A 25,842-nucleotide genomic window follows, 5' to 3' on the forward strand; every position below is an offset into this window, starting at 1 on the left:
TCCTCGCTATTTTATCACATTTCAGAATTCATATCAGTTTTTCCTTAAGATTCTTGAGGTACCATACAAGCCTAAAAACCACTGTAACATAGTTCTGTCGCCTGAGGTTTTGTAACACCACACTGTCATAGAGATATAAAGCAGGTTTATGTGTGTAGAATGTGTGTAAAGCATGTTGGACAGAATATCAACTTTACTGTGGCCATCTCAGGAGGCTGCGACCACAGCAACTTCTCCTGGAGGTTGTTTCAGGTCAACAGCAGTTCAACTGCTGACATACAGCTACTGTGTGTGGGTGTGTGTCCACGTATGTCTTTGTGTATTACCCTTGTGTGTCTTTATGTGTTCAAAGCATATGTGTTCATCCATCTTATGTGTGTTTGTTTGTACTCGTTTTTGTGTGTGTTCTCTCCTTCATGTGTGTATGCATATCTATTGTACATCTGCGAGTGTTGGGTCTGGGGTTCATATGCACAATACGTTCCTATATCACTAGTGTGTGTGTGTGTGTGTGTGTGTGTGTGTGTGTGTGTGTGTGTGTGTGTGTGTGTGTGTGTGTGTGTGTGTGTGCGCACGTGCACAAGTGTATGTCCAGGCTAAATGTGTCTTTGTGTTCTCTCAGCTGGCATCAATCAGAGTGTATGTGTGGAGCCGAGCTGCTGCCAACAATGGAGCCCTTCACTGGACCTGGAGCCTTTTATCAATACACACACACACACACACACTCTTTCAGAGACCCCGAGGGGAGGGTGGTTGGGGTTGTGTGTGTGTTTCTTGAGGGGGATAAAGTCGGTGTGTGTGTGTGTGTTTCATGGTAAAGATTGTGCATTATAATATCAAGACTTCATGTACAAGGAGTTTGGCTTTTATGTGCCTCTTTAATGGACTAGCATATTTCTGTCTTTATGAAGACCAGTTTTACATCTTGGGAGTCACAGTTTAAGAATAGAGTTGGGTACTGTCTGAAAAACCCTCACTCATGGTGTCAGTCTGATACTCAATTGTGGATGCTGACACCAAAAATGGCACTTTTTGGATTGTTTTGGGGAATATAAACACTTCTCAATATTTCCTTTTTTCATCTAATAATCTGCTAAAATGTTCAATGGATCTGTGTTAAAATAACGAACTTCGCCTATGTAAAAAAAATAGTCTAAAGTTTCCAAATTTCAATCACCAACTAAATTTCAATAGTCCACGCTACAGCCTCGGTTTCATCTGTACCCAAAAACTGAATGAGGTTCTATAAGCAGGCCTATTTGGACTTCACTGCTTGTTTGACGATCAAGATTTGGTTTTAGATTAGAAGATCAGATCAGGTTTAATCTCAGGTTAGGATTATAGTAGGGGTTATCATGTATTGTGATTATGGGCAAGGGAATGTATTAAGTCTATGAGGGTCTTCACAAGTTTAGAAGTAGAGTCAAAATTGCATGTGTGTGTAAGGTTTATGTGTTCATTGATCGCTGAGTGTTCGTATTGCCCATGTGAGTTAGTGCATGGCTGCCCTGCAAGGTGTGAGTGACACATAGAAGACTCACGATGAGCCATGACAGAGAGCAGGAGACTTTTTGGGGTTACCACGGAAACAAGGGGACTTGAATCTGGGTTTTACCTCCAGTTGTTTACATCTTTACATGCCAGTGTTAGAGGAGGCACCCAGTCTCATGTATGTAGATGTTTGTAGTTTAGTGTTACACATATCAAAAATGCTTACTTTGGCAATTGCTGCTTAACCCTGACACACACACACACACATACACACACACACACACACACACACACACACACACACACACACACACACACACTCACACACACACACACTCACACACTCACACACTCACACACACACACACACACACACACACTTCACTTTAGCATCTTCCATCTCTGTTTTTGGAGTATCAAATGGCGAGCGCTGAATCCATTTGTCAAACAAACTGCAGGCATACGTTTGCGCTCAGGCCTGCAGATCACTCATTTATGTGAACACACACTTGTCCATTAGTCCCAGATCTGCTTTCACCTCTTCTTTTCTCTCAGTCCGTTCATTTCTCTCTCCTCCTCCTCCTCCCTCATCTCTCGTTTCCCTCCTTCTCTTTGTCCGGCTTGTCCTTTCTTGTTGTCCTCATCACTATCTGTCTTGCTCTGTCATCACTTGTTTGCACCGCTCCACTCATCTCCATTCCTCTGTTGTCGTAATGATGGAGGGATGCAAGGATTGACCCCTTGCTCGAGGTTAGAGTTCACCTGGTGCCATCACACCTCATTCATGCTTTCACTCACTCTGTTAAATAGTGCTGAGCTGTGTAAAACACAGAGAACTGAAGGTCCATCTGTGCAGCCTTTACTCACATGCAGTCTTTTGGGAAAAAACATGCAATAGGAGCATGAAAATAGTGCACTTTCTAAGTGGAAGTGTAAAGGCAAGTCATCAGAGCTGGCAGAGGCTTTCAGAGCCAATGTATAGGTATATACATATAACTGCTGTGTTTCACCCTTTTATTTTAGTTTATTTTGTCTCTGTTGAGAAAGAAAATAATCTTTAATTAAACTGGACTGAGCCTAAAAATGAGATCTCCAATGTTCTGTCAAGAGAGTGGTGCAGTTTGGTCTGTCAATCTTAAAACCACAGGAAACAACCTTAAAACTAAAGGGATTAAGTGCAGAAGGACATGGATTATCTCTCTCTTTCTGTCCTCTCCTTGCCTCCTCTCCTCTCTCTCCTCATCTATCCCTCCTCTAGTTCCCCTGTTCTCTTCTATCCCTATAAGTCTTTTGTGGTGTGTGGAGTGAAGAACCATAAGTCAGTTATAAAGTGTGAAAATAAGATCAGGTCGCAGTGTAAGAGTTACTGAAAGTCTCCTGCTCAAAACAAAGATTTAAAGTAAAGTGTCCCTTTACTACATAAGAATAAGAATAATAGAATAATAAAAAATAATAGTGTTCCTTTAAAGGATAAGTCTTGTTCATTACAGCTTAGGTTTTATTTCCATAGTTTGGGCCTTTTTTTTTTATCAGTGATAATACCATAGTCACCAAGTGAACTGCTGAAGGTCACACAACTTCACACAATGAAAATAATACCCATGATGTCATAAAATAGAATTATCATTTGGATGAAAAATCCATTTTGTGTTTTGACCTTGCATTCCCTTTGGTAACCCACCAAATGTCTTGACACTTATACTCTCACACATTATCTTAACTTTAGAGTCCGGGCTGTGAGGTCTTAGTGTGAATATATTATTGAATGTTGGTGTACAGTGGCCACATTTTTAAAAAACTGACATGTTTGAATGAAGTTCTGGGAAATTCAGCCAATGTAAATGAGAGTAAGTCAGCCACCTGACAGACTGTGATGAAGGAGCTGTGGATCTGACACTCATAAAACTACACAGGTTGTTCACAGGTTGTACACAGGTTGTACACAGGTTGTACACAGGTTATACACAGGTTATACACAGGTTGTACACAGGTTGTTCACAGGTTGTTCACAGGTTATACACAGGTTGTTCACAGGTTGTACACAGGTTATACACAGGTTATACACAGGTTATACACAGGTTGTACACAGGTTGTTCACAGGTTGTTCACAGGTTATACACAGGTTGTACACAGGTTGTTCACAGGTTGTACACAGGTTATACACAGGTTATACACAGGTTATACACAGGTTGTACACAGGTTGTTCACAGGTTGTACACAGGTTATACACAGGTTATACACAGGTTGTACACAGGTTGTACACAGGTTGTACACAGGTTATACACAGGTTATACATAGGTTCTACACAGGTTATACACAGGTTGTTCACAGGTTATACACAGGTTGTACACAGGTTGTACACAGGTTGTTCACAGGTTATACACAAGTACACAAGTTATGCAGTTGACACTAAGTCTTTGGGGGATCAATGGGTTGTTGTAGAGAAATTGCTCTCAGTCACACTGCCCAACCCCTCAGAGAGCCAAAAGATAACTTGTGATTTGTAAGATCCATCCATCGTAAATACCACTTATCCTTAAGGGTCGCGGAGTTGCTGGAGCCAATCCCAGCTGACACTGGGCGAGAGGTGGGGTACACCCTGAACTGGTCACCAGTCAATCGAAGGGCGCATAGAGACAGACCAACATTCACCCTGTCAATCACACCGACTGGCAATATAGAGTCAACAAATCAATCTAACCTGCATGTCTGTGGACTGTGGAAGGAAGCCGGAGCACCCAGAGAGAACCCACACAAGCACAGGGAGAACATGCAAACTCCACTCAGAGTGGTGAAATATATTGGTTGTAATATTTTTAGTGATAAATGCCATATTTTTGTGAACCCAACAGTTTAACCTTGCTGCATCTTCAAGTTTCTGACATTTGAGTCTTAATGTTAATAACACTGTTTATCTTGCTATTTGGTCTCACAGAACAAAGTGGCACAAGAGCAGAGAACAGATGTCCTTTCTGCAAATGGCAATGTCTCCTTCTTCTTTCAGGCATTAAAAATACCCTGTACTTACTTTATATCCCTGATATGCTGTGAGTTTCGGCACTTGTATTTAGTTTTTCTCCACCTTGACTTGAGATTTGTTTTGTCAACTGTTGTTGCCAAGATCAAGAATGAACATCAAGCTCAGCTTTTAAGCCAACATGGACAAGAAGGGCTAAAAGTGCTCTGAATAATGGGAAGTCTCCTCTGCCAAGGAAGGCCATGTTATTATTTTGAAAGAGTGGAGAGTGTTTTGTTTACGGTCTTCTTCTTTCAGCCCAATTCCTCTCTGTTTCCCAGGGTATCCATGTCTAGGGTTAGCATGCACCGCTGTTTACCACAGTGTTACTTTTATGAAGTCACTGGGAATGTCAATGTTGTGAATTTTCAAACTGCACCTGTATTGGATTTAAACATATCACGTTTTTATACATGAATGTTTTATTGTGCATTTTTTCTTTCATTTTTTCATCTCTCACTGCTCTTGATGTCCTTGTTTTCATCTTCCCTCCTCCAACCACTCCTCTTCATCAGCCTTTTTTATGCTCTTGCTCTTTCTGATATTTATTCAAGTTAAATGATGACTGCACCAGTGTTTAGTCTCATTATCATCTCTCCCCCAGGTGATGGCTCTGGCGGAGGCTGCAGAGGAGAACCGGGCACTGCTGGAGGAAGCATTTGTCCGCCTGCGGAGTGCCACACAGCTGCTGGTGCTGCTGCTGTCGCTGTGGCAAGGGCTGACCCCTGACCAGACGACCATCCTGGAGGCCACACTTCTGCCACTGCTGCAGGACACACCACAGCTGGTGCCCATACACACACACACACACACACACACACACACACACACACACACACACAGGAGGCCATTAATATGTCAGTGTCTGTCCATCCATCTGCAGCCAGCTCAGTAAACATAGCCGTGGCTTAAACACACACTCTGGTTTTTTAAAAATATATTAAGTACTTCTGGTCCCTGAGGAATACACACACACACACAGAAATTCTCGATCACACACTCTACCACTCAACACTGACCTGTCAACTATGCGCTAAGAGTCTTTTCTGTGGTACCTGTTTATAATTTAAGGATTAAAGTTGTGTGTGCGCTTGTGTGTGTGTGTATGTGTGTGTTTTAACAGCCAATGCACACACAAATACACATTAGAGGTCAAGGTCATAATAGATCTCTGCCTGAAAGGATGACATATTGCTCTTTAATCAGCCTCTGACTCAGGCTGAGCTTTATGTGTGTGTGTGTGTGTGTGTGTGTGTGCATGCTGCAGAGGACTCAGCACCATATAAACAGCCGCGTTGACAGAGCTCCTTCGATTGCTGCTGTCAGACCATGAAAGATTTCTCACCCCATTGAGACTCTGAGTGTGTCCCTGCATGTGTGCGTGTGTGTGTGTGTGTGTGTGTGTGTGTGTGGATGCGTGTGTTAGTTTTTCCATAGCTCTGATCAATCCTCTCAACCTCTCGTTATTTCCAGCCTCCGACACTCCCACGTTACACACAGTAATACACAAACATCTGTGGCTTCGTACACAACAGTTCATAAAATATCTTTTACAGTCTGTGCACACACACAAACACACACACACACAGACAGGAATAGGCTTAGAGGGTCAGTTGATGAGCCTCAGGGGACTCTGTGTGTGTGAGTTTGTGTGTTATTTTAAATGGGATTAATGGCATTAAGTGAATTAGTAATCAGGGTCACGTCCACAACATTCAAACAAACAGGTGCACTGATGAGCTATTTTCAGAAAACACAACACTGTCCAACACAGTGTCATGACAGCATACTGCTAGAGATGGTTCGTAGCAACATAGTTTATGGTACAATTTTGATTCTGCTTCCTTAGAACTTGGAGGTCGTCGTGATTTTGTCAGAACTCTGTAGTTAATAAAGGACAAGATAAAGATTAAAACAAAACAAACTTTTTTACAGAATCATTTTTACAAAACTAATTCTAACATTCATTTTCCAGTGGAGCCAAAATCCAATTTTCACTATTGTGTGTCACATTTGCAGTGAGAGAATGGATGTGCTCCATCACACTCCTCATCTCAACCTTTGTGCTTTCCAGTGACTGCGCAGGTGAGGTCATTCCAGGTGAATGTACTCAGAGAGTGTTCCTTCAGTGGGATAACTCTTAGGAATGTCAAGGACAAGAATAAAGCCACAGAGGAGGATGAAGGGAGGAAAAGCTGGATTAAAGGAGGAGAGAGATGAGTTAAAGGGCAGAGGTGGAAGAGGAGGAGGACAGAAAGGAGAGATGGAAGTGGAGTAGTCAAGGACTTAGTTTGTTGCTTCTTCTGAACTCCAACTCCCTCTTTATTTATTCTAACATTCAGCTTACACTGTTACAGATAAAACACTGTTGTGTTCTGTTGAGTTTTAGTCACCAAAATATACTTTCGGCTCGTTTCCTTAGCTTTGAATGTACTATTTTCTTTTTTGAAAAATCAAATTACACATTGCCACTTGCAAATCAAAAAAGAAATCAAATACAGCAGTGGGCAAGTCCTTTCTTAACCCTGAGTAGTGTCTGTATAACATGCATGAGTCAGGACAAAAAGAAGCCATCTAAGGCTCTCTTCTGTTCAACTGACTTTATATTGCTATGGTAGTAATTGTAGGTGGTCTAGATGGGCATATGAGCATTTTAATTCAAGCTGACCTTCTCTCATCATAATTACAACAGCTGTAAGAGGACTTTGTTCTGAGAGATTGTTGCATTCAAACTGCAAAACTTCAAAATGTAAAACTATAAAAGTGGATGGATAAATGTAAGGAGGAAATCCTGTGACTCAAGACAGAGAGACACACACTAGAAACCCTGAAATATTTAGTAGAAAACCAAATGGCCTGACCTATACGTCATCGGTTACATTAGCTAAGATTTTGTGATTATCCAGCTGAGGTACAAACACAAAAGAACAGATTTCATCATATTTGTTGAAATTCTCATAACAGCCCGACACCAATCAATAAATGCGAAGCTTTGACAAATAAAGAAAAAAAATCTGGCGTCTATCTGTGACAGGCCTGTAATAAGGCCGTGTAACTGACGGCCGACCGGCTTGTCTGCCTATGTATCGGCCTACCTTCACACACTGCCTGTGAACTCATTGCACATGAGCCTTCCTCAAGGCTATGCAGACTCGTGAAAGCTTGCAAGCAAGAGAAGCCAGTTTTCTTATCAGTGTCGTGGAATCCTCCTCCAGCAGAAGTCCAGTAGTGTGCATTTGTGTGTGTTTGGCTTTGGAAGGGGGCCTGATTGAGGGATAGGGGCTTTTTTGGTTGGAGTACTTATTGGAGTACAATCCTTCCGCAATGTGACATGATTTGCTTCTCAGAAAATGAAAAAAAGTATCCATTATATCCACTTTATTATATCCAAGTTCAGTAGCTGAATTTATTGGTTTTCTTTTTGGATTCTAAAACGGATATGAAATGATCGACTGACTACACAGATCCTCCTCCTTTAGCATTCCTCCTGCCTTTCTTTTGCACTTCTTCATACGCTTTTTTCTCATTCTCTCTGAATCATCTCTCACTGCTCTTGATGTCCTTGTTTTCATCTTCCCTCCTCCAACCACTCCTCTTCATCAGCCTTTTTTATGCTCTTGCTCTTTCTTCCTCCTATCCCATTCCTCACCTTGCTCTTTCCTTCTCCTACTCACTTCATCTTCTCCTTCCATTGCATCTTCTTTCCATCTGCCTTATCTCTTTTGATTTGTTTTTTAAGGTTGTTTTTCTGCTCCTCTCCATCTCCCTCATCTTTCTTTCTTCTTTTCTCCCTTCTCTTTTAACTGTCCATCCATAACCGTGTTAACCCCTCCGTCTTTTGTTCACTTTCTGTCTCCTTTTCCTCTTTCCTTTCCTTCTCCATGCATTTGTTTTCCTCCCCCTTGTTCTCCATCCCTTCTTGTTTTTCCTTGTTCATCTCTGTCCCTCTTTTGTCTCTTTTTCCATCTGTCATCTGTCAGCTCTTGAGCAGAGTTGCTGATGCTGTCGGTCTGCCTGCTGTTCTTCCATGACCCCCCCCAGTCTCCCACCCTCTGTTTACTTTACCAGAATCCATCGTACAGCTGAACAGCCTGCCTCGCATTGGTTTCCTGTGCTCCTAACCAAAAATGTCTATATGATACCTGAAAATGTTTCTCTAGGCTTGCGTCACTGCAGAACTATTTTCAGCACTGTAAAGAGCATTTTTAGAAAAAGTTCTTTGCTGAACAGGGTCAGTTCTTTTCTTTGAGCTTTATGGTGAAACCATTGAAGAGAATGTGAAATGTGAAATACAAGGTATATGAAACATATTATGGAGAAACATGGAGTTTTGGATCTTTATGACTGATACCCCAACCAAAGAGCTTTGCAAGAACCTTCACTCAACCCATCCTAGTATCCCAAGGAATGTCTCCATAGTGTATGATTCCTCTCTTGAGGCCACGTCCAGACTGACTTTGGCTCTGCACGAAAAAATGCATCCCCCTCATTCATTTGAATAGGAGGAGTCCAGCAGTGCAGCAGTGGTGCCAACACAAAGGGCTCCAGCAAAAAAAAGCAAGGTCGGCTGCAATGCCACACTCTGTGGGGCGTTGTGGTGGCCAATCAAATATATGCAAGTGCACATTCCTGGTGGATTACTTTGTAACACAGTATTTCTACTATTCACCCTGCAATGGTCACAACAAAAGATAAATTGGATTATATTTCCTGTTCACTGTTACCTGAAGCAATATGCCCCCCACCACAGCCCCCTGCATGAAAGTAACACTTGGCTGATTGTGGACTGAACGCCCACTAAAACCAAGTGTTTTAGATGCCTAATTCTAACCATACCTTAACCTAACTTTTTTGCCAGAAACACAAGCCTTGGCTATGCTGTAGTTGCCATGCACAAATCTTATGGAAACTATGGAAAGCAAGATTTTTTTACAGAGTGTTTTGCGGTGAATTTAATATGGGATTTGCAGGGTTGTCCAATATTACTTGTCTTGTCTGATGGGAGGGTTGCTTTACCAGACATCTTCAGTTCTCAGTCATCTGTGTATCTTCACGTCCTTATTCATCTCCGTGTACCCCCACTCCTATGTATCTGGGTAAACTATATAGAGAATATCACACTACATCACAAATGAGCAATGTATTAAAAGTTAACAACAGTTTAAAACAAGTGACACTTTCTTCCATAAAATCATTTTTGGCTCCATTTTCAACCAATTTAACCACTTAAGTATGTAAAAAAAATACAAATGGAAACTTAATGTTCATCCAGACTTCGTAATGCATTGTGCAAGCTGTTCATGATCTTGTAAACTAGAGTTAGTAATTAGGAAAGATGAGGTTATTGAATTTGTTCATATTTTTTACACAATTTAATCTAAAGTCTATGAACAAATTCAATAACCTCATCAGTTTAAAGGATAAACTGATTTGGTCAGGGGATGTTATTGTGTAGATGATTTTTCCCCATGAGACTAACTGTACAAAATTGTCCTCACAGTCTTAACTCTGGCTATTCAAATGACTTTCCCAGTCATGATGAGGATGTTGGGACTGAAGGATTGCTGTCTGAACCTTTACTCGTCTCTCTGGGAGTCCTCCAAGGTTGTGTGCTGGGCCCGGGAACATTTTATCCATGGCCATGTTGCAATCACACCTGGGGTTTTCCCCATGTCAAACCTAATATTCCTGATGCAGTTCAGACACTTACAAGACAGTATGTACATGTGTTTCAAACTAACAACAGTGAAACAATGAAGCTACTCTGATAGATAATTACAATATTGATGCAGTAATAACCACCAGTACACTTTTATGAGATGATAATTTAACTGAGGGTCTGATCCAGAGAAACTTCATTACCTTCTAAAGTAACCAGAATAGAAATAGATAGATCTCACTTATACCAATGAAGACATGGGCTTTCAGTTGAATACTGTCTGTCTGTCTGTCTGCCTGCCTGTCTGCCTGCCTGCCTGCCTGCCTGCCTGTCTGTCTGTCTGTCTGTCTGTCTGTCTGTCTGTCTGTCTGTCTGTCTGTCTGCCTGCCTGCCTGCCTGCCTGCCTGCCTGCCTGCCTGCCTGTCTGTCTGTCTGTCTGTCTGTCTGTCTGTCATTGTGAATCACTGCTTAACATTAACTTAGTGGAAAAGATGACCTTACAATAGTAATGAATGTGCATTAAACCAAAGTGGAACTTTTAACTTTTCTTACACATGTTCACGAACACAAACTGCTTTAGTCTTTAAAGATGAGTGAATAATACAATCCCTCTTTTGTTTCTGGATACAGGAAACAAATTTCTCTCCAATTTCAGCATTAGTGGGAACTTTGTCTTAATTTATCGTTCTGGCTTCCGTCCAAACCCACTGTGCTCCACCTTTCTTTGCTTCCTTTCTTCTTGTTCAGTAGAATGAATGTCTGTAGTTTAGGTCTAAAGACATTTAATTTTCCTCCGCAGCATGTGGAACGTGTGTGTCAGTATGTGCTCGTGCATGAGCGGGCCAAGTTTCCACAGAAACTTGCAGTTATGTTGTTCCAAGTATTTGATAACAAGATGAGGTATTGTGGTAAGAATAGGTCACCCATCTCCCACCTCTCCTCCTCTTACTCCTCCCCTCTCATTTTCTCTCCTTCTAGACTTTTTTCCCCTCCACTGTCTCCCCTTTCCTCCATTCTTATCTCTGCTTGCCTCTTGTCCTTCATCTTTCCACTCGTCTTTTTTCTCTCTTTAATATCTGCCTTCCTCTCTATCATCATCCCATCTCCTTGACCTTCTACAGCCCTCTCCCTCTCTCTCCCTCTCTCTCTCTCTCCCTCTCTCTCTCTCTCTCTCTCTCTCTCTCTCTCTCTCTCTCTCCCCCTCCCTCCTCCTGTCTCTGTCTGTGTCTCTCTGTCATCATCATTAAAGGGGGTTGATTATCTGTCATTATGGCTCATTAGGGGCCTATCAGCATGGCGGCAACAGGGGGAGGGTGGGAGGGTATCTGTCAGCACACCCCCCCACCCCGCCACACACACACACACACACACACACTACACCTTAGACTCACCCATCCACAGCCATCCATTGAGAGGGCTCGTTATGGGACAAGATGGGTAGGTAGGACGAGATAGGTGTGTGTGTGTGTGCGCGCGTGCTTAAGCGTGTGTATGTGTGTGTGTGTGCGTGTGTGTGAGAGATCATAGATGTCCAGACCAGATAACTTGGCCAGAGACAAAAGAAGGGGAGAGTGACAAAAGACATGGTTTTCATCTCATCACTGCCTTTTACTACTGCTGTCTTTATATATATATATATATATGTGTGTGTGTGTGTGTGTGTGTGTGTTCCTCCCTTCTACAGTTCTCTGTGTTTTATCATTTTGTTGCTCTTTTTAAATGTCAAGAACATCATTAAAACATCAAGATTTAAGGTTAATAATTGTTCATTAAATGTACTTTTTGCCTCCCCTTCATCTGCTCTTCATCCTCATCCTCCCATTCTCTCTTTTCTTTTCCTGGTCCTCCTCCTTCTCTTTCTCTACGTTTTCGGCGTAGAGTTTACGTTTTCTACGTTTCTTCTGTTTATCCTCTATTCCTTCCCTAATTCATTTCCTTCAGCCTATTTCTTCCTTTTCTTTTCTCTGTGCCCTTCTTGGCTTTTCATCCTCTTCTCTTTCCTTCTTACTGTCCTCTCATCTCCCCTTTCTCATCTGTCCCTCTTCTCCACTCCTCTTCCACCATTTCCTTCTCTTCCCTCACCTATCCTCCACCTGCTGTCCCTTGTTCTCATCCTCTTGTCCTCCTCCGTCTCGCTCTTTTGTGTCCTTTATTTTGTCTTTCCCTCCTGCTCCATATAGAAATCTACTTTTAGGATAAGAGTTATCCTCACATCTTCAGCAACATGCAGCTAACTCAGGTCCTGTTCAGCTACAGGACAGCAAACTTCCAAAGGACAAAACAGACCAGAGCACCTGTTGAATTGTTGAATTTCAGCACTACTGTATCTTCGAATACTGCTGTCATCTGAGACCCTAGATAACTACCTAACACTGTCTCATGGCTGTCTAATCAACCCGCTGTGGCCACTAATGTTAAAGAGAGGGCTGTACACCTGGTCTAGGATGCTGTCAGTATAATTCATTTTTTTCATTACATGCAACTTTGCATTAGTTCATGCAAAAATGTATGCTTATACAATTTAGTTACACATAAATGTAAGAAAAGAAAAGAGAGTTTTTAATCAATGTTAAACTCAATAACATAGATGTAGGACATTTGAACTCTTTGTCTCTTAGGCGTAGTCTGACTGCTCATCCTCCTGCTGTCTCCACAGGGCTGGGAGGAGAGTTGTGACGCCGCCGTCTCCCACCTCCTGCGGACCTGTCTTTCGCGGAGCACAAAGGACCAGGCCACGTCTCTGGCCCAGGCAGGAGGCTCCGTGCTGGGCCTCCCCTGCGACACCGTCCGCCTCAAGAAGCACATCACCCTGCTGTGCGATCGCATTGGCAAGGGAGGCCGCCTCACTCTGGCCTCTGAGGCCAACATCCAGGTCCCTGCCCAGATCCAGAACCTGGCTGCTCCTGGTGAGTGGAGGAGAGGGAGGGGAGAGGTAAGGGAGGGATGGGTGGATGAACATGCAGCGCAGGAGAGGTGGTTGGTTCTGGTTGCCTAAACTCAGTCTTTAATCATTGTAGCAGATCAGAAAACACTGTTGTCTTTTAATGGTGACGTGTGTTTCAGGAGACACTAGCAAACAACTTATTTTATCAGTCATGCACTTTTAGCCAGATTAGCCCAAAATCTGATAGATACCCCACAGACAATACACACAGTTGATGAAATTAATAACAGCCGTATGAGACTTCACCTTACCAACATAACGTGTGCGTTCCAAACAGAATTCAAATTCCTGAATAGAATTTGCAGTGTTAAAGTCATTTTAACATCTTCTCAGAGAGAAGAACTGATTCATTTTTTACAGCTGAAACAACAACTAAAAAAGTTAGGGTGGAGTAAAACAAAGCTGTTGCACTTAAAGCTGTGTCTGGGTATTTATGAGTGTGTGTGTCCCCTGCTGAAGAGTTTAGACTTTGGCAGGCAAAAACATGAATCCTATTCATAGCACACTTTACAGCCAGCACACACACTCATTTAAATGCTTTAAAAACTTTTAACAGATGTACACATTGTACAACTGAAATACACAGACACATTAGATATACTCATGCGCACTTTGCACTGATAGTTGTTACAATTTATAGTTTCTACAGTTTTGTCAGGTACACACTCATAAGACCACACATATACAGACACTTTTTCACACAGAAATGCAACTACGCAAACACACACTTGCATCTTGTGGATCAGTTCTCTTGGTTGAGGTTTATAGGGGTCTTTCTGAAAAGATCATCCATAAATTTTACACTCCCTTAAACTGGGTTGTTAAACAGTTATGGACATGAAAACGGTTACCTGACTTTCCTAACGCGTGTAGCGCTGCCATTCTTAATCATCTTGTAATTTTGACATGAGTTGTGGGACATCAATGTATATAGGATGTATGCAGTGTTTTACTGAATACATCAAGTGTTGGATGCCGAAAATGAAAAGATTGTTAGAGATTATATTTTACAACTTAATTTAACATGAAATTACAAATGATGATTTTCTGCATATCAAATAGACATTTCATGACATCAGTGGCAGGTGGCAGCAGTATGTCAGGCTTCTGGTTAATGAAGCTAGTTTGTAGATAAACTTTCTGTCTTGGAGAATGAATTATGTGTCTGTGTGAGAGAAGAGGTTTATAAAACTTTATGGGCCTGTTTAAAAACCATTACAGTAATTCTGCACAAAGCTAAATGGAAGGGAGGGGGGGTGAGAGAGTGAGTGTGTTTGTGTTTCCTTGTCATGTGGTCTCCCTCTATCCTTTGGTCTACTGCCAAAATTTACACATAGACCATCACACACACACACACACACACACACACCACTGCACTAAACAGTTGTTTGTTAGCCCTCTCAGATGTTTTTTCACCCACCCGTAAACATACATTTCCAACAACACCAGCGGCAACCATTTCCCTCCAAAACCACAGACACGCACACACATCGGGATACCACACAACAAGCTGTTTCATTGGCACAAAGTGTGTGTGTGTGTGTGTGTGTGTCTGCTAATACATTTATGTGAGAGCTTTCTACATTTAAAAACCAGACGACACACACCCACAGACTGACATTATCCCTTTGTTAGTGAGTGGCGTCACCTTTGTCCCTCATGTAAAAGTTGAATCGGGGGTTTCTTCATATGAGGACAGATGGGTGTTTAGAGCAGTTTAGGGCAAAAGGAAAACAAAACCTGTTCTTTCTTTTTTTCTGTCTGAAAGCCTCAAATCTGTGTATATTATGTAACATTCCTTTAATCAGGTAGGTCCATTGAGAATAAAGCCACATTTGGACAAGACTAACGTTACAGGGATGGGATGGCTGATAAAATGTGTCTTCCCAAAAGGCCTCTAGACGCCACGATAGTCATGACAAGAGCGAAGGAGGAAGTCAGGTGAACTTATAGCATGACAAAGTCCACAAGGGAGCAGGTGGATGGATGAGTCAATAAGACCGCTGGTTGTCTATTGTGGCTCATGCAGTTTTAGAGCAAGCAAGACATACATCTGAGTCGTGGCCCCCACTTAAAGGCCTGGCCGGTTTTCTAGCTGCGTTGCGTTCTGATCTTTTTCCTGCTACTATTGGTTTTTGTGCCCCTAATCTGATGTTGGTTGATGCTCAGTACAAAATGGTGATCCCCTGGCCCGTAACCTTTACAGGGCTGCCACGGCCAGACATTAAGTTATCCACAGGCAAGAAATACACACAAACCAATATATTGTAGTTGTTGCTGTTTTTAATAATATTAACGTGTATTCTGCAAAGTGTTTTCTTAAAATGAGCCAAATGATTATTTTGGTATATTAATAAATTGAGGTGAAGCTTGAATGTTAACATATTGCAGCTGTTATCATCTGTGCTGTTGGTAATAGGAAGTTAAATCCTCTGTTGTATCTCTCTGTCTCCATCACCTGACCCTCTGTCATGCCCTGATGACATCATTCAGACTACACTCTGTACACACACACACACACACACACACACACACACACTGTTAATTGTCATCTTTCACCCACACCCACACACACTTTATCTCTTTAAAGATGTGATTTTACTGCAGAGAGCAATGCTCTTAGCAGCACATACGTTTTAGTAGTAGTAGTAGTTTACTAGTGCTGCCTCCCTCTCTGCTATACTCTGTTCTGTCTCCTGTTTTAACCTGACATTGATTGTTCCTTGTCCATTGTTTCTTCTCTTCTCTTCTCTTCTCTTCTCTTCTCTTCTCTTCTCTTCTCTTCTCTCAAGCAGACACACACACACACACACACACACACACACACACAGCCTCATATCCACGCACCCACATATTCATGTGTGTTGCAGTTATTTTCACAGTCTTCCACTGGTAGCTGTGGTTTGAGGCCGGCTTCTATTTTAGACCTAAAAAGAGGGGAGAGGATGGGTTGTATTTGTGTGCACGATTGTGTAAGCACACATGTATTTATGTGTGTGTATGTGTAAGTTCAGAGGACACAGAGCAAAGGAAAATACATGTAGTATGTGTAAGTGTAGGTCATGTCTTGTGTGTAAGCCTGACCAGCTGTCTTTGTTCTGTCTCTGTGGTGTTTCCAAATTGAAGAGTTCTCCTCCAGAATGCTATATATAAAACAGCACTATTTTGGAAAGAATCAATCAGTACCTGAAGTTCATCAGCCAATAAATCAAACATGTTAGAGGGTTGTTGTTTTTCACCACAGTACCGTTTACTGCTCTGTGCAAGCTAGTGGTCATCTTCTTAAAGCACTTAATTGCATTTTTATTCCTTTTTATCACTTTACTTAAATGACAAACATCTTTACAATGTTCAGCACATACATCACTTCTATAATGGATGTAGGTGTGTGTGAGTGTGCCTTTGTAGCACTGAAAAGTGGTTTGCAGGTTTTAACTGTGAAAACTAGACAGAAGAGATCAGGTGTCTGAGTCACACACACCGTTTTTAAAGAAATCACACTTCTTATTTTTTGATGTGCATTTTCAGAAGCAGGCAAGCGTGTGTGTGCAAATGTGTGGGTCTTATAATACTGCACATGTGTGTATGTTATGTGTGCGTACAAAGATGTATGCCGAGTGGGGATTGAAATAGCGTAAAGCCCACAGCTAAATTGCTGGTAACCACAGCAGCACAGTGTCACCCCCATCTTCAAACCGCAGCCCAGAATAAAGCAGGAATGCTCTGGTGCCTCCACGCTGCTGACCAAGACAGAGCTGTCTTATTGGAAGCAGTTTCACCCCCCAACCAAGCTGTCCAGCTCATTCCAAAACTGGCCCAATGCGCCCCTAAACGGTCACAGATCAGTGCAAATGGTCCCAAACTGTCACAGAATGGCTTCAGCCGTCTTCAAGCTGTCCTCAAATTGTCGTAGACTGACCCAGCCACCCCCCTCTATATGAAAACGACCCACAAACTGTTACACATGGTTTCTAACTGTCCCCGACTGTCTCTAGCTATATCTAAACTACATAAGAACTGTACAGCTCAGACAATCTCCATCTACTGTTAAGTAAGCACGACTGCATACTTCTACAAGTGCTGCTGTCATGGGTGACCGTACTACAATATAATACATCATTTGGAACAGTTTTCAAACAGCTTGGTATTTGGTATTATTGTGGTTGCTAGTATAACCACTATGATGACTTCTACCCTATTTGTGTTAATGTTTCTACAACCTCATCAGTGACATCACAACAAATATCCAACAGTATATCTAAACAGTATATCTAGTCTTTAGCAATATATATGTTGCAACTTTTACATTGCTACAGCAACTGCCTCAACTTAAAACATACAGCTGTGACTACCATTTCTACCATCACTTGTGTTGTGGTACAGAATCCTGAGTGTAAGTATTGGGTTGTCTAAAACTGATAACCTGGACACTCTGACGAATAAAGACTCGACCATGACCATTAACAGAAAGAGAGGGAGAGAGACGGAGAAAGAGGAGTGTGTGTGTGTGTGTGTGTGTGTGTGTGTGTGTGTGTGTGTGTGTGTGTGTGTGTGTGTGTGTGTGTGTGGATGTGATGTGATTTTTTTCAGAGAAAGTTGCTCCAGAGGTGGGCTATATCCTTACCTGATGTTGATACATGACTGAGGTTAAAACACACACACACTCACACACACTCACACACACACACACACACACACACATTCCCCATGAAATTGTAAGACAGTGTTGAAAAAACTCGCCTTAGAAAAACACCTGCCCAACTAAGAGAGAGGCATATCCCATTTCAAACAACTGTGATTGAGTATGTGTGTGTGTGTGAAGCCACAGGCTGTGCTCTCACCAAAGAGAACAAGATTGGCTTTAGAAAAAGCCAGGATAAATATTAGAGAGGGCTTAGGGTAATCTGTGCGCATGCACACACGCATACACACACACAGGCACAGACGTAGACACAGTGGGGGAGATGGAGACACACACATTCTCAGACACCTTAAGGCAGACATCGTGGCAGACACACACATGCACACTCTGTCTCACAGAGGCATGGACTCACACACACAAAGACTCCATGTATGTTTTGCATGTTCAATGAAAGTGCCATGAAACTGGACACAATCCTCAGGCAGTAGAGGAAATTAGGAGAAAGGGAGGGATAAAAGGAGGGGGGAAGGAACAAAAGACATTGGAGAAAAAGTGGGATTTAAGAGGTGAGGTGGATGAAAAATAAACAAGGAAGCAAGACACAAAAAAAAGAAGAGAGGGATGAAGAATAGATATAGCAGGAGAGGGGACAGGAAAAGTAAAGGGGGAAGAAGAGGGCACACAGAGAAAGGAGGCAAGTGGAAAAGGATGAAGAGAGGAGAAGAGGATGCAGACAGGAAGGAGAAAAAAAGAGGAGGAGAGGAATGAAGAAGGGGGATGAGGAAGAGACGGGGGAGGAGAGGAATGAGAAAAAGGGGGATGAGGAGGAGACAGAGGGGGAGGAGAGGAATGAGAAAAAGGGGGATGAGGAGGAGACGGGGGAGGAGAGGAATGAGAGAAGGGGGATGAGGAGGAGACAGAGAGGTGGGACACGGGAGAGACAAGGCGTCCAATTCATCAGCCTCAGGAGCTCCCTAAATCCAGACTGATCCATGGGATTCAAACAGGGATTTCATCTCTCTCTCACACACACACACACACACACACACACACACACACACACACACACACACACACACACACACATCACATCACATCCTCACACATGCAAGTTTACACACACACACACACAAACACACTCACTTGTTCCACACATGTTCAACACTATTATTCCATGCTGCATTTCTTCTCCTCCAGAACTACACTTACTTTAGATGCTCTAGTAAAATATTTCACACTTGAACTCTCAAAGTTGTGGTGAGTTAACATGTTAATGACACTCTTATCTAAACCGAACAAATATTTCAGTGTGAACGCGCGCAGAGTGCAAACAGAATGAAAAGACATCAGTGGAGGTGGCCCGATGCAGGGGTAACAACTTCATTGTCCATCATTGGAAATTTGTCTTTGACGACACCTTTACAGATTAAAGCTGGTAAAGACTACTCAATCAATCAACCAGTCAATCAGTCAGTCCATTTTATCATTTATCCATTAATCAAAATAACGTCTCGTCCTTGTGCTGGTTCCTGTCGTATCCAAACCTGCTTGCATGATGTCGCTCCAGCCTAGTTTCTGGTTATTCATACCAGCAATTACTATACAGAGAAAGTGATCTTTCTTTCTCTGGTGAAGAGCTGACCTGCATCTCGAGTGGACTCACAGAGATGCACTGACTGCTGGTGTGCAGGCTTACACAACATAGTAAACAGTCTTTTGACAATTAGTTAACAATTTTGACATGTGTCATATGCTGTCAGGGCATGTTGTACAATATGTGAAAAAGAATGGTGGACAAGCACATGGTTTACTCGATGCCTGCGTAGGTGGGCATGTTCACACATGTCCATGGGTGAAGTCATCACCAGTAACCTCTGCTATTAATATCCGCTGGTCATCGATTGGAACATCCACCGGTCATCGCCAGAAACATCTACAGGGAAGATCCACCTGTCATTGTCAGTCACATCCACTGGTCATTGTCAGTCACATCCACTGGTCATTGTCAGTCACATCCACGGCTTCCCTGCCTGCCTCCGGGGCAGTGCAGCAGGCTGAACCCAGGCCATCATTCCTCCTCTACTAGGTGTCTGTTGATTAAGAATATACTTCGTGAACCAAAGAGCATAGGGTTGTTTTGTACATGTGTGCAATACGTTTGTCTGTTACAAGCTTAAATCTTTGAAAATGTTAGCTTTAATATTGTCAGGGTTGTTTGATAAAATGAAAATAAAAAAATAGTCATCTCCAACATTTCCTTTTGTAGTATTCCAGTTTTATTAGCTCATTAGAGGACGATCATTAATTCTAATCATTGCTGAGGGGTGGTCACTGTTGAGCCCACATCAGGAACATACCAAACCACATAGGCTAATGTGAGATTCAGAAATGAGACTAAAATCATGTTGTCAAGTTCCAGTAAGTTAAATGTGCATGTTTGAAACTTGAATGATGATGTATAGTTTGCAAAAGTTATTTAATTATTAACATTATAAAACATAAAAACTACATTTTGTTGTTCACAAATAACATTTATCTAGACTATATTATCCTTATTTATTTACTTAATAATTGCTAAAATTGCTACTTTCAATAGCATTTCATTTTGATCATCTATGGTCTGTGGTCCTCTGCAGCCTCCTCAATGCCATTTACAAGTGGGGCTGCAGCCGGACCCTTCTTGTCTGTCATGGTGACATTATTTGGGCAGACACCGAGGAAGAGAGAAAGCAGAAAGCCAGTTAGTTAGGCTGATACTTACACTACTCACAAAAAGTTAGGGATATTCAGCTTTCAGGTGAAATTTCAGGATGAACCACCACCAATACATTTCCTGCTTCAGTTAGAATTGGTATTTAAACAGTCCTCCTCATCGTGCTGTTCACATTCTGACATCATGAGACCAAGACGACACCTAACAGTTGATCAGCAGCACCTCAACACTGGAGGCTTCAAACAGGAAGTCCTCAGACAGAAGTGTTCACTGAGCTTAGAGGGTCACAGAGTGTCATCAGGAGGTTGCAACAGAGATACAGAGACTGGAAGAGTCACAGAAAGGAGAGGAGTGGACGTCCTTTGGCCACGTCCCAATTTTACGTTTACCCTCGTTTACCCTCCACTGTTGTTAGATTTTCTTTCAATACATTGTTTAAGATGAAGAAATTACCATTGCATGCTGATACTTGAATGCCCTACTTTCATGATATAATATCACTGTAGCATTCACTTTTTACATTTTCCATAAATTTCACCTGAAAGTCGAATATCCCTAACTTTTTGTGAACCCTGTATTTTCATCCGTTATCCTTAAAACATGCAACACTTAATTGTTAGATTGAAATCGATGCTGTCATTTTGAAAGACTGTTAGTTTTACTCTTTTGAGTCTTTTGTTCTTAACTGTTGTCTCGTGGGGTGTTTCTGATTGCATTGGAAAATTCAAATAGAATAACAAAATAATTAAATGTGCAGTAATTAAATCAAAAGTACAGTAATGTTATTTGAAGTCATTTCTCCATTGAATTTACAGAACAGTTTCTGTGATCTAACAGCTAATGTGAAGCATTTGCTAAAAAAAAAAAGAAGAAAAGTACTCTCGTAAATTTTGCTTGCATACCATTTAACTGATATATTCCCTCTACCTGTCACATAGGAGGTGTTGAGCCCATTGCAGAAGTGACCGGTGACGGTGAGGAGCTGGAACTTCCTCAGGAGGCGACCAAGTTCATCAAGAAGAAACAGCCATCAAAGAAAGTCAAGAAAGGTAGGGCCACACGCTCCTCCATCACTCCTCATCTTTGTACTCCTTTCTGATACACTGTCATCTTTTCTCCTTTCTTTCTTTGGGTCTTTATTTGGAGCTTGTCCAAACTGTCAGTGTCACTTGTCAGTGGCTTTGCTTCACTGTGTTACATTTCCAAGCATCAAATGTCAAACTACATCACTCCAGCAGTACATGTGCAGCATTGCTCCCAGCTTGCCACTAAATCCTGACCAAAGCCCTGACACTGATATCTGTTCATTGGCTGTCACACTGTCATTATCCACCTCTATTTTCTGTTCACACCTCACATAGTGCTCTGTCTTGTGGTATTTGGCTGCAGTTGGCTCATGGTCTGCAGAATCAGCAAGGCTTGGATTCTGGTCTGTGCCAAGAGATTAAATCAAAGAATACATTTGTGCAACGTGGATGTTCACAGTGTTTCTAAATGCTATGTGGATTGTTTGTCCCACCCTACTGACCTGCACTGTCTTTTTTTTTTTTGCTGTAACTGCTGCAATTTGCATAAATTCTCACTTTGATTGCCATCTCCATATCCCCGCTGAAAATGCCAAGTCAAATGTACCAAGTCAAAATGTTGTGTCTATATGTTTCATAACTGTGTGCCTTCTGGGAGGTACTGTAGGACTATGGGATATCAGTTCTTATGAGCCAACCAGCTGCTAGTGTATTCTTGGCATATTGGGCTTATTCCAGGCCTTATCACTTGTATGTGATTTTAAAGGCATTGCCAGGGGACAGAGACTTTGTTTGATTTAGGATTGAATTTCTCTTTTTGCTGATGATGATCTTCTTTCAGCTCCATCAGAGGTTGAAAGTGAGCATCTCCAAGTCTATAGTAGTCTAGTCAAAGTGGCTTCTTTATTTTGCAGCTTGATTAATCTTCCATCCACATTCCAACCATAGACTGTATATAAAGATAGATTACATGACAGCTCCCTAAAAGTTAAGCCTAAACATCTGTATCATCCCCTTGTGGCTGGCAGCAGTACAGGTCATAAAACCCACCCCCTCTCTGTTAGCAGATGACAAACTGCAAAATCAATCAGTACACATCAAATATGTTCTCCTCAAAGATGGTATATCATTTTATGTACTTGGCACGTCATTGTATATTCAAGTGTTCATTTTTCTGATCAGTTCAGATTTAATTTGTGATTTGATGCTGTAAAAAAGGGGGCAACGGTTATGATTGACAGCCAACTCTAACCTGTGATTGGGTTGGGCGGGCATATTTGGAGCCAGAGCCTGTGCAGTAGTGATTGTGGTTGTAGCCCAGATTACTGCTGTGCAGACTCTGGCAGTGGCTATATCTGGGATATTTTCAAGCAAACTCAACCAGAGGGAGTCATTACCTCAGTCCTTCATGTCTCCCCTCTCAGTTTCAAACGTTATCAGCCTGGGTGCTAGAGGCACCACTGTTTCAGTGTGCTTTTATTTAGTGAATGTTTCATGTGTTGTCTTGGTAGGTTTTGTTTATTTATATGTTAATGCAATAATTCATGTAAATTACTAATGTCATGCTACATTTATAATGGAGTGGAGTTTCTTATGCATATGTCATTGAGTTTAGAAAGAGACAGTTAGTAAGGTAGCTGCACTTTGATAATACCCTAACTAAATAAAATCTGAGCCCCTTAGCTAATGTTATGAAATGTAACCTACAGGTTTTGATATGGTGACCACCAGGCATTAAGTAGATTATCAACAGCAGGGCACCAGACACATGGGATTACAGCCCAGGAGTTGGTTTTATTACTGCGGTTTTTCTAAAAGTTTCTGATAAAGATAGAGAATTACAAGGGATTAGAACAGTGGGATTATGATGTCATGACTCCCTGTTATTCTAGTTTCCCTGGATATTTTGGCTTGTTTTTTGTACATTTGAAGGAAGCACAGATGTGTTGTCCATCTTTATACACAGTTTATGGTTCCAACCCTCTAAGTGCTGACTAATGATCACAAGAATAATATTACGAATAAAATGAGCCTCCTTCCAGACAGAGTGAAGAGCTGAGACATCTGGCAGGATCAGAGAATATCCACTGTACTCCTTTACACTGAAAGTTGATGAGGTTTGGGCGTGTGGTCAAGATGCCTCTAGGCACTTTCCTAGTGAGGTATGCTGGGTGTGCCCAATTCAGAGGATACTTCAGGGCAATCCTAGAAAACCTTGGAAAGAGGAACTGAATGATGTGACTAGAATGAAGGACATCAAAGCTACCTTGTTCAGTCTTCTACCTCTGCACTAATACCAGATAAGCAATGGAGAGATGGATCTTTACTTTCAGTTGGGTTTATATTTCTGAACATCCATAATAACCTTTTAGACATTCCTCACCTCTGTCCACCGTTCTGTGCTTTGTACTTGACTGATCTTGATGTCAGAGCAGTAATCACAGAGACGAACACCATTTCTTCTTATTGCTGTAGACAGTGCCTTCCAGCGTTGTGACATGAGAGCGGGGAGTGTGTCTGGTGTTGCCGGCCTACAGTTGCTAGGTCTGCTCTCACTGTTTCTCTGTTTGAGGAGTTGGACTACACTCATCCTCGACTCAGTGTCTGCTCTCTCTGATTCTCTACTCTTTCTTCTCTTTATGTTTTCACCCATCTGGTTTTGCTCTAAGTTACTCCTCCTGACCATCTGTCTGATAGAGACGTGGCAGATCAGAAAAGAAGTTATCAGGTCATTTGGCAGACTTTAATGATTCTGTTCATTTTCCTAATCAACCTCATCAAGTAGGTAGGCACCTGAAAATCTTTCTCTTTTTCTTGGCCCCTTCCCCTGACTCATTTAGTTTTTGTTACCTCATTTAGTTACTAATCTGATTAGTTTAATACAGATAACACACACTTTCTACACATGCACACACACACACACACACACACACACACACAAAAAGGGCTTCAGGTTTGCATTGAGGACAAATCCACGTTTTATGTTATGTTAGATCAGCTTTGATGGGCTCTACTTTTATTGGAGTGTGTCTGTCACTGTGTGTGTGTGTGTATATGTGTGCACGTGTGTGGTTAATTTACCCAGGCATCGCCGCTAACGAGGAGGGGCGGGGGTGTAGGAGACATAGAGAGGGCGACACGGTGATCATTAGGTATATACACATATACTGTGCATGTACATTCATGCACACACATGTGCATACACAACACCAGTGAGTGTGTCAGATATCCCATTGTGCGTTTTCTGAGGTTAGAATGATATTCTGCACACACACACACACACACACACACACACACACAGGAATATTAAGCCTGACATTATGACAGATCTGAGCGAAACAAATCAAACTACCTACTAGGTAATTTTGATGTTTGTATTGTGTTTGTGTCATCTCATTAAGTATGATACATTTTACTATTAATTGTCTAAATGAATGACAGGAGTTGATTGCAGCAGCTCTCAGTTATATCTTCAAATCAGTTCTTTTGTTACCAACAATAAAAAAAAGACAATTTTGCAATGATTGGAAACAGAGAAAAGAAAGCAGATCCTAACATCTGAGCAGCTGTAACCAGGAAACATTTCGTGTCTGTCCTTGATAAATGACTTAAGCAAATAATAAGTTGCATACCCCTAAATCCTGTTGTTTCCTGTCTTGACTGGGTTCTTTGATTCTTTAGTCAAACCTCCTCTGTTTAGGGCAACTCACTAAAATGTGCCATCTGCCTGTTTAGTGCCACAGAGCAATCGAGCAAATGTTCTCCAATTCCAGATGCTGAGTGATAGCTCTGTAATAAAATAACAACTGGAATGTTTAAAGAACTCATTTGAATGTTTTTTATGAGTCAGCCATGCCTGAATTAATGTAACTGAAGTGCAGAATGTTTTTTTTTAATGGTATAGTAATGGAAAGTGTGTTTAATGTAGATTTGTCACATCATGGCTGATACCTTGTCCACTAAATCTGGGAAACTGGGAACCATCAGTTTATCTCAAAAAGACTCTACACATGTTGCATTTGTAGCACCTTTAAGCTCAATAGAAATACTCGGTAAAAGAAAGGTGCATCAGTTGGTGCCTGTAGAAATCCAACATAACTTTGATTAATGTGTTATTATCTGTTTTTAATCTATTCTCTCTACACACACACCTACATGCACATGCATGCATCTCTTACCTTTCAGTTTACCCTCCAGACATGTGCAAAAGTCTTAGGCAGGTGTGAAGAAATGCTGTAAAGTAAGAATGCTTTCAAAAATATAAGATATCGATTTACAAAATGCAAAGTGAGCGAACAGTCAAATCAGTATTTGGTGTGACCACTCTTTGCCTTCAAAGCGGCATCAATTCT

The 25,842-nt window shown here is 41.7% G+C and overlaps 1 protein-coding gene across 1 annotated transcript in view; it reads left to right on the top strand.

Moving 5' to 3' along the window:
- Positions 1–25,842, top strand: part of bbs9 (Bardet-Biedl syndrome 9) — a 147,957-nt gene that overhangs the window by 76,285 nt on the left and 45,830 nt on the right. Inside the window, exons 19-21 of the mRNA XM_070834915.1 lie at positions 5,112–5,294; positions 12,823–13,072; positions 21,404–21,514. Of these exons, the coding sequence (XP_070691016.1) occupies positions 5,112–5,294; positions 12,823–13,072; positions 21,404–21,514 (544 nt within the window). The remainder of the gene's footprint in view (positions 1–5,111; positions 5,295–12,822; positions 13,073–21,403; positions 21,515–25,842) is intronic.

This window comes from Pempheris klunzingeri, chromosome 8 (assembly GCF_042242105.1).
Source record: "Pempheris klunzingeri isolate RE-2024b chromosome 8, fPemKlu1.hap1, whole genome shotgun sequence".
Lineage (NCBI taxonomy): Eukaryota > Metazoa > Chordata > Actinopteri > Acropomatiformes > Pempheridae > Pempheris > Pempheris klunzingeri.